Below are 17346 nucleotides of genomic sequence, written 5' to 3'. Positions count from 1 at the left end.
CTTCACCTTCGTTGCTCTGGTTGGTGTAGCGCTATCCTATCGCGTGCAGAGGGAGTTTGAAAGACAACCGTTTATCCCGCCCCTCGGATTGAACCCTGTCAATGGTGAGTTTCCAGACCAAACATCTTGATGTGGGTCTGGCTTGTCAGGCTATGCCAAGACGCATGAACGCTGAAAATCAGGGTTATTCCACCAAATATTGATTTCTGAACTCTTCCTAAGTTAAAACATTAGTATTGTGTTGTTTAAAAATGAATATGAACTTATTTTCTTTCCATTATTCTAGGTCTGATGATAACTGCATTTTTTTTTGTTTTGTTATTTTGACCAGTTGTTGCTTTCGGCAAATAAAAGCTCTAAATTACAAAAAAAATATTTGAAATGTGGGAAAATTTTTGTCAGTAGTTTATAGAATAAAACAAAAATGTTAATTTTACCCAAACACATACCTATAAATAGTAAAACCAGAGAAACTGAAATTTTGCAGTGGTCTCAATTTTTTCCAGAGCTGTATTAGGCAGCAAGTCAATTGTCCTCAAAGTTGATGCGTTAAAAGCAGGAAAAATGGACAAGCGTAAGGATTTGAGCGAGTTTGCCAACAGCCAAATTCTGATGGCTTGACTGCAGCTCTTGTGGGGTGTTCCCGGTCTGCAGTGGTCAATATCTATGTTCTATGGACCACTTTGATAGAGACCATAGAAATGAGGTCAACCTGGTCCTCTCTCTTAGCTTAAGACTCCTCTCTATTCTTTAGTTTTCTCTTAAAGCCTATTCACAAAGCTACTTAGACCAACATTTACTCTTACCTAAAAACGTTTACAGCTATTCAGGGGAACTCTTAGTAGTAAGATTTAAATTTTTTTGAAATTGGCCCCAGTTTTAGTGTGGCAAAAAAAAGTTTCTGGAACTTTATTTCAGGCTCTTGAATTTTAGTTGCAGCTGGGTTTAGGTCCAATCTGTGTCAAAATGATAACCCTATGCATATTAAAAATTCTGTCAAAGCAAGATGAGAGGAGGGCTTACTTGATGCTTTTGATCCACTCTTCTTTCTCTTCTGTTGTTGGCGCTGAGATGCGGTAGAAGGTGTGGTTTCCTTCCACAACCCGTCCATCTGCTTCAGTCTTACATGCTTTGATGACCTGATCCTTGTTGTCTGGGATGAAGAGTTCAAAGCAGTTCTGTATAAAGAGAGCTACTTTAGAAGAGGCTTTTATCCAGAGGAACCTTCGGTACATTTATCACACGGATATTTTACAGCAGCAAACCAGGGTTATGAGAAAAATGGCGCCAGTGTGTGAGAGAGATGTTAGCAACCCATAACCTTTGCTAATTACCACCACCCACATTTTCAAAATCACAGTGCCAAAATAAAAATATATATATATTTCATATTTTAAATAGAAAAATATTTATAAAATGTATTAAAATGTATTCAGAATAAAAAAATATTTATATATTATTATTATTATTATTATTATTATTATTATTACTATTGTCCTAAAAGGGAACTTGAAAGGAATATAAAAAGCAATACAAAATAATATAAAATAAAAATAAAGCACAACATGCTAAACAAACAAAAACACAATTTAAAAGGATAAAACTAAATAAAAAATATATTTTACATACTTCAAATAACAATAAATACAAAACAGAACATTATATTACAACAGAAATAAACAGAAACAAAACTTAAGTTAGTAAATCAAAATATATACGAATAAAAAGCACAGTATGCCAATTAAACCACTGGTGCTGAATATATATAAAAATAAACAAATACTTACATAAAATTAAATATTAAATAATATAAATTAAAAGTAAGGATGGAAGACTCACTAATCAACTACTTAACCATCATGACTATCAATCTCTAGTCATGGTAACTAAACCGTGATGGAATATAGACGGAAAAGCGTGAGCAAGCTTACTGGCTTCTTAGAGTCATCCACTTCCCTAATACTGAGATTTTCCAGAGGAATGATCCCTCTTGGCTCTTTATCCTGAAAACAGAGGCAGAAGAGGAAACACATGTGACCACAGTAGAACATGACGGATGAGTAAGCACTGGATCATTCAATCATTTAACGTCACTAAAGCAGGTTTACGTACAGTGGTGTATTCAAAATAATACAGACAGTTGTCCGTCAAGATGAACCATCTCCTCTTCCACGTCTTCACCCTTCCACCTGTGGAACAGACAGTATAATAAGAGTACGTTGAGGTCAGTATGAGTAAAGAATAACTGCGGTGAGCAGCAGAGACACGTGGCAAGGTGAGGACTGAGGCACAGCAGACAGACACATGTATGGGAGCTCACATTAGCAGATGGACAGCTGAAATGGCTCAAAGCCTCATCAAAAATACCCAGTTAGCCCAAAACCACCCAATCAGGCACAAGCTTATGGTGTTAGTGACCAAATTAGTAAGAGAATGTGTTATCAAATGAGTCTTATTTCAATTAATCTCAGAAAGTAGGAATGAATGCAAGGCTCTCTTCTTTGAGGCACAGGGTCAGTCTATGAGATCTAACTTCACTAACAACCAGAGATCTACATTAATGTACATTTGCAGGTCAGAAGCCCTTTCATCATGTTTTGCTTGCTGAAGTATTATTTTGTGACTCTCTCTAACTCGTGTAATCAGAAGGCTTTAAAAACAATTGAAATATGTAAGTCTTTATTATTTTAAATTTCCCTGTTTCTTTCCCTTTTTTGTTGTTTATTTGTTCTACATTGTGACAGCTTCCTTCTTTGTTTATATAATGTTGTCAAAAAAAAAACCCCAAAACATTCAGAGATCTACAATAGCAGTCATAAATATTACAATACTAAATTACCGGTACAATATTTAAAAAAATTTCAGTGAACGATTCCTTTAGAATGGCTTGCATTAAATTCTAAAACTGATATAAAAAAGTATAATTTATAATAATAATTAATGATGATAATCTAACAAGAACAATAATTTTTCATATTCAGTTAAAAAAAAACTTAAAAGTAAGGACAAAACTATAAAATATAAATATAAAATTAAATTAAATATTGAAATGTTTTTAATGTTAATCAAACAAACAATAATAAACATAAAAAATAAGGATAAAAAATAACATGCAAATAAAAATATTTATAAAATTACAGCATGTTATTGAAACCACTAAATATAATAATACATTATTATTATTAATACTCCAGAAATAAAAATAAATAAATTATATATACAAAAATATAAAAGAGTACCACATGTTAATGAAACCACTAAAATTATAAGCAAACAAAAATAATGATACAACAAAATATAAGAGTAAAATATATATTTAAAAATTACAGCATGTTACTAAAACCACTAAAATATTATTATTATTATTATTATTATTATTATTATTAATAAGGCTTTCCTGTAGCTCAACTAGTAGAGTGTGGCGCTAACAACGACAAGGTCATGGGTTCGATTCCCAGGGAAAGCAAGAAATTACAATAATGTAAAAATGTGTGCCTTGAATGCAATGTAAGTCGCTTTGGATAAAAGCGTCTGCCAAATGCATAAATGTAAATGTAATAATAATAATAAATGATTACTATTACTATTACTAAAGAAATACAAATAATTAAATTATAAATATTTAAAATATTAAAAAGTACTGCATGTTAATCAAACCACTAAAATAAAGATGATAATAATAATAATAATAGTAATAATAATAATAATAATAATAAAACAAAAAAGTGAGGATAACAAAAACCGCAGCATGTTAATCAAAACTACTAACTTAAATAAAACATAAATTAAGAAAAATAAAACAAACAAAACTAAAATTTCACTAATGAACTACTCAACCATCATGACTTTTTCTATTTTTATTCTCACTTCCATCAAATGCAATTATAAACTGCATGAATATCATACTATTATATAATCTGTACTTGATCTAATTAATCTCATGTTATTCCTGTGCTATCCCTGTTGTATGCAAACACGTGCAGTGTTGCACTTTTATTTCTTGTGTTTGTATGCAGCACGTAGCATTCACACAGCAGCATGTAAAGGCTGCAGGGCAGGCAGTACTACAGCTGACCACATGGCTGCAGTAGAGACCAATAGACTCCATCTTCTTGGAAATCAACCTGTCTGTTAAGCATTAGAAAGCTGACAGAGTCTCACAAACACCGCAAGCCCATCATGAACATGGCACGGAACAACAGCGCAGCGGCACCACACCAATTTGAACTCAATTGAGGCAAATTTCATTTTGATTAAATGAAATATGTTAAATAAAAAAATGACAAACAATGAGTAAATGAAAGCGCAAAGCACCTGGAAGCATAGCTTAATGGGCTAGCTAAGGAAAACAGTACATACCTCCTGAAGAAAGACAACATCAAACCAAAAAAACAAATGTGGAAGAAAGAAAACAATGAAATTAACCATGAAAATCTGTAACAAAAGGCTGTAATAAAATACTTGTGTGTGTCAGCCTGATGTAAAATCCAGGCTGAGCTGAAATATGAGCAGCATGCAGATAAATAAGGAGGTTGCATCAGCTATTTTAGATTAGCTTTGGAATATATAGCAACTTGCCCCATGCTTCTTTGCTATTACATTACGCAATGTAAGACTTTCAATTCACAGCTCTGATTAAATAAAAGAATCTACTTTTAAAGTTCATGAGACATCTGGCCATGAGCAAACTATTTAGGGCCTATTAAGGGACACATGTATTGTTCACACCTATTTCTTTATCTTCCGAACAGACAAATGCGTACTCACCCAGTTTTAACAGCCAGCCCTCGCGATCTGGGTTAAAGAACGTGTGTGTGAGGTCGTTGCCGTCGTCTTCGGGTATCTTGAAGGGCTCATTCTTAATGCTCTCGTACAGGTTCTGCAGGGGTGTTTGAACAGAGTACTTGTACTTTAAACACTTCAGCGCTACTAGCATCATTTTAATAAATAAATAAAAAATGCCTTCAATCTGTCAATCTGTCTATATATTTAAAAGAAATGCGCAGCACACTGACCCTGAGCAAGTCTTCTGGTAGATCTCCTCCATCATTGATGCCTCTGTTCATGCCTATGAATCGCTCTGCAGATGGCTTGTCCTTCACATTAGGGTTATGCAGACTCGTGTTCAACATAATGATTGCGAACGAAAGCACGTAGCATGTATCTGCAAGGAAATTGATAAACTTCAGAATTCAACATATTACATTTGTAAAAATGTTAGTTTTTTTTCTACCACCACCCAGGACAAAATTCTCACCTGTTGATTTGTGACAAACACAAAGTTTGTGTGAGTTAAAATTTAAACTGAATCATAATCTCAGTTTACATAAAGGAACTGGCCCAAAAGTCCAAATGCAGGACCTATGCTAATTTTCTTGTACAGAAATAATTAGGGACCCGTGAAATCCATTAGATTTTTTCCCGAATTCCATTTTTTTCTGTTTATCTTTTTTTTACTTCCATTTTAATGGTTCAATTATTTTATTGTAATCGAAAAGCATGTCTAACGAATTAAAATCATGAAACTTATTAAAAGTTTATAATTTTTTCCCCTCAAATTCCTTTTTTTTTCACATTCTGTTTTCTGTTTTAAGTTTCCTGGATTCCTTTTAAAGGTTTAATTAAATTTGAATCAATATAAATTAATTTAAGGATTTTTCTATTTTTATGACAAAAAAAATATCTGTAAAAATGGAACAGTGAAATGCTGATGATGTGAGTCAGCGCAGCACTAAAGATAGAGCTCATGAATTCATGTCCTCATATACAGAAGCTGAAAACACAGTGATCATCACACGTGACTTAGTGTGTGTGTGGGACATGAAACCATTTGTTCACAGAGACGTGCAGGATTCATATTTAAATAGTCATTTTGCAGTTAAATATTCGCAGACACTAGTCTAAATCACGATTTGATTCAAGTGTACTGATCTACTTTTAAAGTATTCCTCCAAGTTTAGACAAATTCCGTGAAATTCCGTTTTTATTACTATGCGATTCCTTCCATGTTTTCTGCATCCTACATCATCCTGAGAAAAAATTAGTGTCCAAAATAGTGCTTAACCAAATATTGCTTGAATTTCTAATCCTCTCGAGGGCCCTAAAAAGTTGATGAACACATTCAATAGCACTCACGGCACCACTTAAATTTATATTCAGCATATAAAATGATGAAAGACATGATTGTTGCTAGACCTTCTTAGTAACCAATGAGAATATTTACATCCGACTAAATTTACCCCTTGACAAAATGCAACAAAGTAGTCGAGCCATGTTGCAAAGCAACATGTGGGCGGCATGGAAGTGTTCTACATCCGCGGCGCTCTTTACCTGCGTATTAGCATGGCTAAGAGCATGGGATATTTATGAAGAGAGCCTAAGATGTGTATGAGTGGGTAGGTGTAGGGAAATTGCATTTGATCACTGGGGTAAGCAGCAGTTTTGGTTTGAGAAAAAGAAAATCAATGTCATTTTCTCCATTGTTATAGTTGAAAATAAAATAATTGATTATTCAAGATGGCTACGCCATTAATTTAATTACTTGAGAATTTAAAGATAGACTTACTCAATTGAGAAATATTTAAAGGCTACACTCCAATATGTAATAGTTAAAAAATTATACATTATAATTATTATTGTAAAGCTGTCAGATTACACACACACACAAACCTGTGGATTGAAAGACACCAGGATTGCATTGACAGTAACGCTGGGCAAAAGCCTCCATCATTCGATCAATTTTCTGAGCTTCACCCGGTAACCGGAAACTCCATAAGAACTGCCTGCATGGAGCATGGGGAGAGATGAACTCAATTAATAAGATCATAATGACATGAGAATATCAAATACATTTGCTGCATAATCTACAGGTCTATATTTTTGTTACCTGAGTGCCTGAACCAGGTTGAGGTCTGTAAATTCATGAAGCTCCACAAAGGCATGAAGAACCTGAATATTGAAATCATCCCTGGAAATGAGATGCAATTAAAGAAATCAACAGGAGATTCATTCTTAGATCAAGAGCAATTATGTTACAGTGACATCTGGAGAAAAGATTCAAGCAGCTTTGTATTTCCTTCAGGAAATACCAGTGCAGACAAGGCAGCGAAAGAATAGTGTTAATACGTTTCATGAGAGCTTAATTAATTATAGACTTTTGTGAGGAAAAGGCAGATAAAAAGCAGATGTTCCACTGCAAAACATGTCTACTGTTATAAAACGTGCCGTGTTCACAGTGTGAACAGAATTATGGCTGTGATCCCCCTCTCAGACGTCTCCAATGGGCATTAAATCCCACAGGGGGATTACGGCTGGGATTACCGTCCGTGTGTAACTAGCCCTTTCTTCAATGAGGAAATGGAGCATGTCGATAATATCAATGAGCTGTGAATGCATTAACCCATTTTGGGAGGGCTGTCCATTAAGCTCTATACTCTTACGCTCTTTCATCCTGCCGTAACCACACTTCAGTGATGATCCCAGGATTCACTATTGATTTTCCTCAGGTGACAGAAAAAAATAATGCGTTTGCATTTATACGGGTGTGCATTTGGAGAAAGAGTGTTATTGACTGATTAAAGAATATTGGAATGAGAGTTAAAACAGCATTCAAGACAGATGATTAGTTACATATGTTTAAGTTGATTAAACATTTTCTCAAATTAAAGAATAGTTTACCTTAGAGTTGTCAAACAGACCGTTGTCAAACATACCGGAACTAAAACATTTTTTTTTTATTAATAAAAAAAGTTGACGTACCAGCAATTCTGCAGTATTACCTGGTAGTACCGAGTACTTGGTACATTTGGTACCTGCTGATAGAAGCTGCTCATAAACGTCATCATTCGTGTTTGTTTGAGCGCTCTCTAAACCTCAAAGGTTTCTATTTACAATGTGTTTTTAAAAAAGTGGAGTACTGTAGCCAATCACAATCACATCTGTTGCGTGTCCAAGTGTTCACGTCCAAAAACAACATGTCATCATCAACATCATTTGAGGGCTGCAACAACAACTTTTAAATTACAATATCCTGGCCGGACTATTGTTGTCAGGGATATAAGTATTTGAAATGAACATGACTTCTTAATGTCTAGTGACATATCAGGGCCATTTTATGATCAACAGTTCCTTTAAATGTACGATTGAATTGGAAAATGATGATTGACAGTGATAACCAAGAGATATTTTGTAAAAGTAATTAAATCAACAGTTTTTGCTCTAGTACTGAAATTGGTACACACAATTTTACTGGTATTGGTACAGACTACTGAAATCTTGGTACTGTGACAACCCTAGTTCACCCAAAAATGAACATTCTATCATTATCATTCATGAATAGAAAATAAATGGCAGAATGTTCATTTTTGGATGAACTACCCCTTTAATTTTAGGGCAATCGTGCATATCTATAATTACACTGAGTGAGAAAAATAATCCTCCCCATGCAGACACATAAACTGTATACCTTTCCTTCCTGCTCTGATAGGTCCCTTATGGCCTGGCACTGACATTGAATTTCATTCCATCAATAAATGCGTAAGCTGACACTTAATGCAAAACAGCACTTTCATATGGGCACAGGCCATCCTGATGCAGTACTTAATGGCCTTTGACAGACTGCACCGCTGTCAGTGAGGAGCAGCTCACGATCAGTGATGTCATCCTCCCTTGAGCTCTGATTCTAGATTTAGCAAATTCAGAACTTTAATAAAGCCAAAATTTGTCTAACTTCTACTAACCTAGTTACGGTCAATGGTAAATTAGGTTTGAAAGAACGTGACAGTCTTAGTCAGAAGCCAGACCTTTGACTCAGTCAACATCTGGTCCACAATGCAGCTTATTTTGGTCAAGAAACACCCACACAGACAGGAAGAGGCCGTCTGAACAATATATAAAGCAACCAATCAATTTGTTTGAAAAAGACGGAAAAATAGCAAAAGGGTGTGTGCGCTTTTAAATCGGAAGTTTTATTTGCTGACAACTCAGAAAACAATTATACGCTATCATTTAAACGTGAACAGAACTTTTTACTTTTATCATTTATTTGAACAGAAATACAGTAAAAACTGTACTAAAATGTTTTTATTTATATAATTTAAATAAAGGGTTATTATTTTGAAATGTGATTTATTCCTGTGATGGCAATACTGAATTTTCAGCATCTTTACTCAGTCCTCAGTCTCACATGATCCTTCAGAAATCATTCTAATATGCTTATTGACCGCTCAAGAAAATGTTCTTATTATTATCAATGTTGATAACAGTTGTACTGCTTAATATTTCGAATATATACTTTAATTCAGTATTTCTTAAATAGAAAGTTCAGAAGAACTGCAATTATTTGAAATTTAAATATTTTGTAACATTATAAAAGTCAGTCCTTTTTGATCGATTTTATGCATCCTTGCTGAATATTAAGAAAAATCTTCCTGACTCCTGATATCGTGGATATCTAGACTTCAGGAGCTCTGTCTTTATGGACTGGAAACATTCCAGAAGTACATTTTTTCCATCAGCAGAAGTACTTGTTCCTACCTTTCACCCAGATAATCTCCGATGGCTGTCTTGTTGAGTCCCTCACCCTTGTAGAGGAATTGAGCAATATCTTCACAAGTGTTCTTCAGCAATTCGTTCTCTATGAGGAACTGAATACCCTGAGAAAAACACAACATTCAGCATAAAGAACTTCCTATACATGCATGCATTATAATTGCAGTTTCCTGTTGAAGTGCATAAAAAATCTCTTTCCTTTACTCTTTTCCTGCTCTCTGAACTTTAGCCTATGATTTGGGTTCTGCTGGATCTATGGAAATGAATTGGAAATGGTGTGGTTGCATGACGCTTGGCGACAAAACGTGTGTGATTAAGATAATTTGTGCACCTACACAAGATCAAAGGTTTAATAAATGCAAAATGGCAATGCATTTTATATAATGGGGATTATTTTCTTTGTCAAAGCATATCAGGGAATCTCTGTGATTTAGAAAATATTTCAATAGAGGCTTTATGCATTACCTTTTTGGGATCCATGTTAAATTTCTTGCGGCCCATCGCGATCTGTTTACTCCGCTGCATGTTTATTCTGTAAACACAGAAATACAAGGGCTTTATTAATGCTGAGAAGGTTATTCCAACAGCTATAATCTAAAGCTAAAACTCTGGGAATGGAGTTGTACAACACCTACAGCTCACACGCCTGTCAGGGTCTCATAATGACACCATTAATATCCACTCAGCCAAATGCACTCTTGGATGGTGGTGTGGCATGTAAAGTTAGAAGCCACAGCCTGTAAAAGGGGCCACACACTACTGTACCTTCCACTGTGGCCACTTAAAGTGGAGCAGGAACAATGAAAGACAGAGGAATTTCGTAAAAGGGCTGGAACCCTTTCTGAAAATGGCTTTCTCCCATCCAAATGGCTCTCATGTGAATCAAAGTGGGCATTTCTGTGAAGTGTTCAGTGAGATCCCAGTGGGATCATGCGCCATGTATAATGAACGAGCCTGATAGGCTTATTCAGTTTGATGTATATTCTGAGAGCAATTCTGTTTGGTCTGGGAATATGGGTCACTGCAGTTAGAGAGTATCAGAGGCCATTCACACAATGTGGTTTTGCAAGGGCAGTGAAATAGAGAACAAAAAACTCAAGTTCACAAGACACATTTTTTAAAGTCACCATAATTTTTGTTTTGTTTTTTACGGAATATTACTGTACACATTTTTTTTTTCATTCCCCTAACATTATACTCTAACATTCCCCTAATATAATCCTGTAACATGCAGTAACGGATTAATTTACATCAATGGGAGGCAACAATGTTTGTAAATAAAAGTGTTCAGTAACACTGACAGTAACTTTACAAGATGGCAGTGCAAAAGACAAACTTTTGTAATACAATATTTGGTAACTTAGAACTTTTTTCTGCAATTCACTTTTCTTAGAACATTTTCTGCAATTCACACCCAAGTGCAAACTGCAACTGCCAGATGTTTTTTTTTTTTGCCTAGCAACGAGGGGGAGAGGATGTCTGTTCGCCACTTTCCACCTGATTTTTAGTTCAAACAATGTTAGATTTAAAAAATAAAAAAATTGACCGTAACGTACATTCAGTCAGTGCTAATTTTGGGATTTATTGCTTGGATCTTATCGTCTCGGATAACTCTACTCGGCTGTTGACAGTTGATAGTTGGCATTTGGAAGTTCGAATGGACTCCCTTATGACAGAAGAGGACGCTCATTGTTCGCCGCTTTTAAATGTCTAAACCTTTTGTGTGGATTGTTACAGTTTTGCTTCAAATTTGAGTGACATTTACTCACCTACTGCTACCTCTTCTAAAAATCTGCTGTTTGCTGGGAGTTCTGCCATTGTATGGACCTTAATCTCGCTGTGCCTGACAGTGTTCCAGCTCTGTGTTTGGATAATGCCTAGCGCTAGTCAAAACCTTCCAGCGACCGTCTTAAAGGTCAAATATTCCATCCCACAGCTGCTTCATTTCAACAACCGCACCTTTCCGGCGTGCATTACGATCATTAAGGAACATGTACTTCTGCGCAGACCGTGTTACATTCATAGAGGCTTTCATCGTGGGCTTGTGTACGATCAGCCGTTACACTCTGCTTAAGCCATACCATCCTATAGCCATACTCATCACTCTGAAATCCTCAACCTGCACCCCTCAGATCATCAGGCCACCTGCTTCTTCAAGTTCCCAACACCAGGCTTTGTACCATGGGACATCGAGCTTTCTGCTCGGCTGCACTGCTGCTTTGGAACCACCTTCCCAGTGAGCTGAGAGCAGTACAGAGCCTGGACCAGTTTAAAGCAGAACTGACGACTTTTCTGTTTAGAAAGGCTTTTATGTGTTGATTGTTTGTTTTATTCTATGTGTTTACTTTTTATTCATTTTTGTTATTTTTCCCTTTTCCATTGTTGCACTTTGAGATTCTTTATAATGAAAAGTGCGTTATAAATAAAATCTATTATTATTTATTATTATGTTGTGAGCCCTTGCCATAGTCAGAAATTAAATTTTTCATTAAGGAGCCCTTGCAATTGAGTTCTTGGGGCATTTTTTTACCTTCATAAGTGCAATTTTTATACATATTTTGAAATAAAGTTCCATGACTTTTCCAAAACTTTTCCAAATTTTTTATGACCGTAAGGACCTTGATATAATGTATGACCATTCTAGCAAAGTCCTGAACACACCTCAAATTACACCCCCTCCAACCAAAACAGCCGTACATAATTCACCAGTCTCCCCTCCCACAGGGGGCAGTGTTATTGAATATTCAAACAGGGGACGGGAGTAAATGGAGAACGTGTGTCTGTGTGTTATATGTTTGTTTAATATGGCAGAATCAGATGAAGCTGGAATTTCTGGAACACCAGTTGAAGGTGGATATTTCCTTTAGAGTAAACAAACCAGCTTTCGCCAAGCCATTTTGCAAACATATTTCCAAGTGAAAATGGCAAATGGATTATATCCATCGGAAAAGAAAAAAGAAAATACATTAAAAATACATTTTGATTTAATGTTGACGCTTACTAAATAAACACAAAAATAAAATTACCCATCTTACCTTTCTTGAGTGGAGCCAAGACTTTCGATCTCATTCGTCACCTTTGCTATCTCATCCTTGAGCCGCTATAAAAAAAAGAGAAAAGGAAAACATGGTTGAGTTAAAGGAGAACTGAAGGTGGGGCTGCCCTCTGATGGACCTCTCAAAGTCAGCCTGCCACAGGAAGTGATGGAGAGCCCTGAATCTAATAAAATGAACACACAGAGGATCATAAATATCTAATATGATTATCAAGAGTATGAAACATTCAATCATGGCACAGTGTGACACCTGCATTAGATATCAAGATGAAGTAGCGTTTGTTGGGGGGGAGGGAAGGGAGGAGAGGTGAAAGATGACATAAAGCATAAAGAGAAGACAAAGAGATCAAGAGGGTATATGAGCAAGAGTATGTTGGTTGGTGTGTTCTATCTATCTATCTATCTATCTATCTATCTATCTATCTATCTATCTATCTATCTATCTATCTATCTATCTATCTATCTATCTATCTATCTATCTATCTATCTATCTATCTATCTATCTATCTATCTATCTATCTATCTATCTATCACTTTAATCGTTTAACTAATTCACACAGTTAATGTGCCTTTTCTATTGCTTTAGTAATGTGTTTCCTTTTTCTTTTCTTTAATTATATTTAATAATAATAATTGAATTATTTAATAATAAAATACATAATACAATTTTCAATTAAGAATATCTATTTTTATTTAATTGAGAAATATCTGAAGACTTCCAGAGTTAATTTATTAATTTAATTTATTTAAATGAATATTTACCTTCTTAACCAAAGTCTTTGCCTACAAAAATAATGTTTGATGTGGAATCAAAATTCGTAATTTGAGAATAACATTTTCACAAGTACTGGTATCAACTAAAGACTTGTCGTTGTTCAGATACAGGTGACTAATGGGTACAGTGTTTTGAATGTACTATTAGCTGAGTAGTACTATGCGTGGCTAGTAGTGTATTACTATAAATGCACTTTTTATTTGGTCTTTACAAAGTGAATTATACTGTACTATCCACATGCTGTACGCATATGCGTGTACTGTAAGCATGTGTAGTCAGTGTGTGTCATAAGACTTTCGGCAATCCATTTTTCCTGAAGAAACTCAGGCACAGATCAATAAAACTCTTGTTATTATATTACCAATCCATCAAGGGCACACACACACACAGAAAAATGCCCTTTCGATGCATTCTGCATTAACACTTCATCCCTCTCAAGCTATAGCACCTGTAAAGGTCAAGTAAGTATGCTTTTAACATCTGACCTTACTTCACTATAAATTTTTAGTGTGTGCATGACCTGAAATGTCACTATAGGGCTGCGGTGATGGTGCATCCTTAAATGTCTGACCCAGACAAGTGCTCCTGGTGCTCCATAAAGCCATGTGTTTAAAGGATTAGTTCACTTCCAAATAAAAATGTCCTGATGTTTTACACAACCCATCTCATCCCAGGTGTTTGTGTCTTTCTTTCTTCAGTCGAGAATTACGTTTTTTTGAGGAAAACATTCCAGGATTTTTCTCCACATAATGCACTTCTATGGCAACCAACGGGTTGAAGGTCCAAAACAATGCAGTTTCGAAAAGTGATTTGAAGGGCTTCAGAGTCTCTGCACGATCCCAGCCAAGCAATAGGGTCTTATCTAGCAAAACAATCTGTCATTTATATACTTTTTAACCTAAATCGCCACGGATTGTGTAATCACATCGGAAAGGTCACGCTTAGATGTAGGTTGAAGTACCGATCCAGGCGAACGTGTGAAGACTAACACAAGCGCCCTTTACCAAAAGAAACTCATCAACTTCTTGAAGCGATTAAGTGGTAGTTGCATAGAATGTCAATGGAGGGATGAATGGATTCTTCAATTCTGTCCATCATTTCTGCAGAAATCACACGGCCCTAATTTAATGCCATAATGTTGACTTTCTGCTCCAATTTAAGACACAGTTTAAGGCCTTAAATTGTAGAAGGTCGAATTAAGACTTAAGACTTTAAGACCCACAGAAACCCTGCTTAAATCAACAACCAATAGTCCAGTGAAATTGGCCGAAACATTCTCTGAACTCAAACTAAGAGCAGGAAAGATGTCTGTGGGGACAAAGACGGATTAAAGTGGTTATGATAATGACGTTCTATTTGAATGCTGCTAGGCAACAGCTGCCATATAAAAGGTAACATGTAAACAAACACTACAAGTCATCAGCCCACACTTTTCCATTCGTTTTATCCATATGCAGTGAATTTAATGTCTTCCTTTGTCTCCTGGCAAGAGCCAGAATTTTCCAGCTGGACCAGAGTTTGAACCAGGGTTGTTCAGCCTGACTCTATGGCGACACAGAGGCTGAGCGTGGCTTTTCAGACAATTTAATCGAGCACTTTATCTCCATTAGACAAATAATACATGAGCAATTAACTTATTGTCCCACTAGTATCAAGGAGGACACCTTGGACCATTTGGTTAAATCACTACATTTTATTTAGTATATGACATTATACCTAATTATTACCCATTATCCTCTCAAATTTTTGCAAACTCAAAGTTATAGAAATACTTTTGCTAATGTATTTCTGCTTCTAAAAAGAGTGTAGTACTCTTAGCTCTGTTACCACATTTAACTTAAATTTTCTCCCCGAAAAAAACTGTAGAAATGTAAAAATGTAAAAAATTCTGCAGATTCTATTAGGAAAAATAGTATGAATAATAATGACAACAACAAACTGTATTAGGAAAAACAATTTAAACAAAAGGTTGTTTAATGTATTAATGTTTTGTAACACCGCAGATAAATGTAAATGACATGAACAGGAAAAAAAAAACACTACTATTTCTAACCACTGCTTTTACCCTCATTTCCCAACAGCCAATATTTCTCCAAACTCTGGAGCTGCAAATGTCAGACCACCTAAATATCCAGAAATGTGCTATCACACACAGAGCATCAATCAGCTCCGGCTAACCCTAATTGGACTGACATAGACGACAGTATCATCGATAACCGCACAAGGCCTTCAGGGGCCACGGCACATAGCGCCGAACACGAAAGACAGAGCCAGATTGGATCTCCTGAATGTCTGAACACTGCTGGTTCAGTGAGCGCGAACAAAAACCATTTGGTTCAGACAGCCTAGCATCGATTTTCAAACTCACTGGTTATTGTAGTGAAAATCAGAAGCACTCTGGGAAATGACAGATGTTTACTTATACATGAACACTAAAGTTCTGTCTAGTCTCTTTCACTTGAGAGGACTAATAATACTGCATAGCTGACCTTATTCAGTGTGTAAGAGAATGTGTGCCTACTGAACAAAAAAAAAGCAAAGGCATTGAGAAATACTCCAAGGACTGTTCTAAACAGCATATTCATTTTTGCTTTGGTATCAAAAACCATGAAATTTCACTGGTGTTCACTACTGAATCTTGGTATGGTGACCCATAGTCAATGTTGTAACGCACTACTGCCCAAAGGAAGACTTGTGTCTTTAAGGTCAGAGGGAGTCTGCTGGTTAGCAGCATCACATGGCTCTTTCATTAAGAGTGTAAAAGGTTCTAGAGGCGGTGGTCTGCTATATTGAACTGATTCAATCAGTTCTCTCTGATCATGACCCATCACAACCTCCATCCATGTGAAGGAGAGAGGACTGAGGTCTTATAATGCTCCAGTTAACTCATTTTTTTTACTGTCTGTCTCTCCACACATATAGAGAGTAAGACAAAGACAAATCCTCTGCTACAGGTTCATTAAGACACTCCCTCAACCAGACACAGACATTTCTCAACAATGAAATAAAAAATTCATCAAGCTTTTACTGACTATGACACCACAAATGCTTTGCTGAGAGTGCAACTTTAAAATACTGAAAGCTTTGAAGTATAATAATAATAAAAAAATCTTTTGTACAGTGCTTTTGAAATATATTTTGACAAACCAATGTTGAATAGGTCATTGAATCTATTTTAAATGAAAACTTGAATTCAGCAAAAATGCTGAATGACAAAATGACAAAGAAATGCATAATGTTACAAAAGATTTCTTTCAAATAAATGCTGTCTTTTGACCTTTTTTTTATTCATCAAATAATAATGACATTTTTTATTCATTATTAAAATTATCAACATTAATAATAATAAAAAATATTTGTTAGAATGATTTCTAAAGGATCATGTGTCATTGAAGACTGCAGAAATGATACGGAAAAGGAAGCCTTACCATCAAAGGAATAAATCACATTTGAAAATAAATTACAATAGACAAAAGTTCTTTTAAATAGTAATAATGTTTCACAATATTAGTGTTTTGGTGTATTTTTGATCAAATAAATGCAGCCTTTGGTGTCATACCATTATTTTTCAAAAGACTCCAAACTTTTGAACGGTAGTGTGTATAAATGATGTAGTAGACCAAGCAAAAATGAAGGTGTCAAAAATCAAGAATGCTATCATATTTGGCAATAAAACATAAACTAACAAATTCCTAAGTAAAAATAAATAAATAAATAAAATAGAACTCAAAATCTTATTTTTATATATACACACATTATAGATCATTTATTTATAAACATTATATATTATTTATATAATACATGTCTGATTTAAGAAGAGTATAGATATGAATATCCTTGTGGCAGTCCTGCTGTTCAAGGGCGATCAGGAAATAGCAGGAAACTGGAATGGAACTGGCAGTTAGATGCAAAGATGAATGCCAAAGATATGCCACCAAACTTCATTTGGAGGTCTACATGATTGATT

General features: G+C 35.3%; 1 protein-coding gene across 4 annotated transcripts in view; it reads right to left on the bottom strand.

Annotated features, from left to right (window-relative positions):
• cyth1b (cytohesin 1b) overlaps positions 1-17346 on the bottom strand; it is an 86722-nt gene that overhangs the window by 2471 nt on the left and 66905 nt on the right. For 3 of the 4 annotated variants that reach the window (XM_067429284.1, XM_067429283.1, XM_067429285.1), the window contains exons 3-12: positions 12585-12649; positions 10015-10081; positions 9535-9653; positions 6887-6967; positions 6670-6782; positions 5016-5164; positions 4767-4879; positions 2113-2191; positions 1932-2003; positions 1024-1178 (exon numbers count right to left, since the gene is read on the bottom strand). In XM_067429284.1, coding sequence (XP_067285385.1) covers positions 1024-1178; positions 1932-2003; positions 2113-2191; positions 4767-4879; positions 5016-5164; positions 6670-6782; positions 6887-6967; positions 9535-9653; positions 10015-10081; positions 12585-12649 — 1013 coding nt within the window. The remainder of the gene's footprint in view (positions 1-1023; positions 1179-1931; positions 2004-2112; positions 2192-4766; positions 4880-5015; positions 5165-6669; positions 6783-6886; positions 6968-9534; positions 9654-10014; positions 10082-12584; positions 12650-17346) is intronic. The other variant, XM_067429282.1, reaches the window with a different exon arrangement.

This window comes from Pseudorasbora parva, chromosome 21 (genome assembly GCF_024679245.1).
Source record: "Pseudorasbora parva isolate DD20220531a chromosome 21, ASM2467924v1, whole genome shotgun sequence".
Lineage (NCBI taxonomy): Eukaryota > Metazoa > Chordata > Actinopteri > Cypriniformes > Gobionidae > Pseudorasbora > Pseudorasbora parva.
Note: the sequence above shows the minus strand (reverse complement) of the source record. Positions and strands in the feature narration are given on the sequence as shown.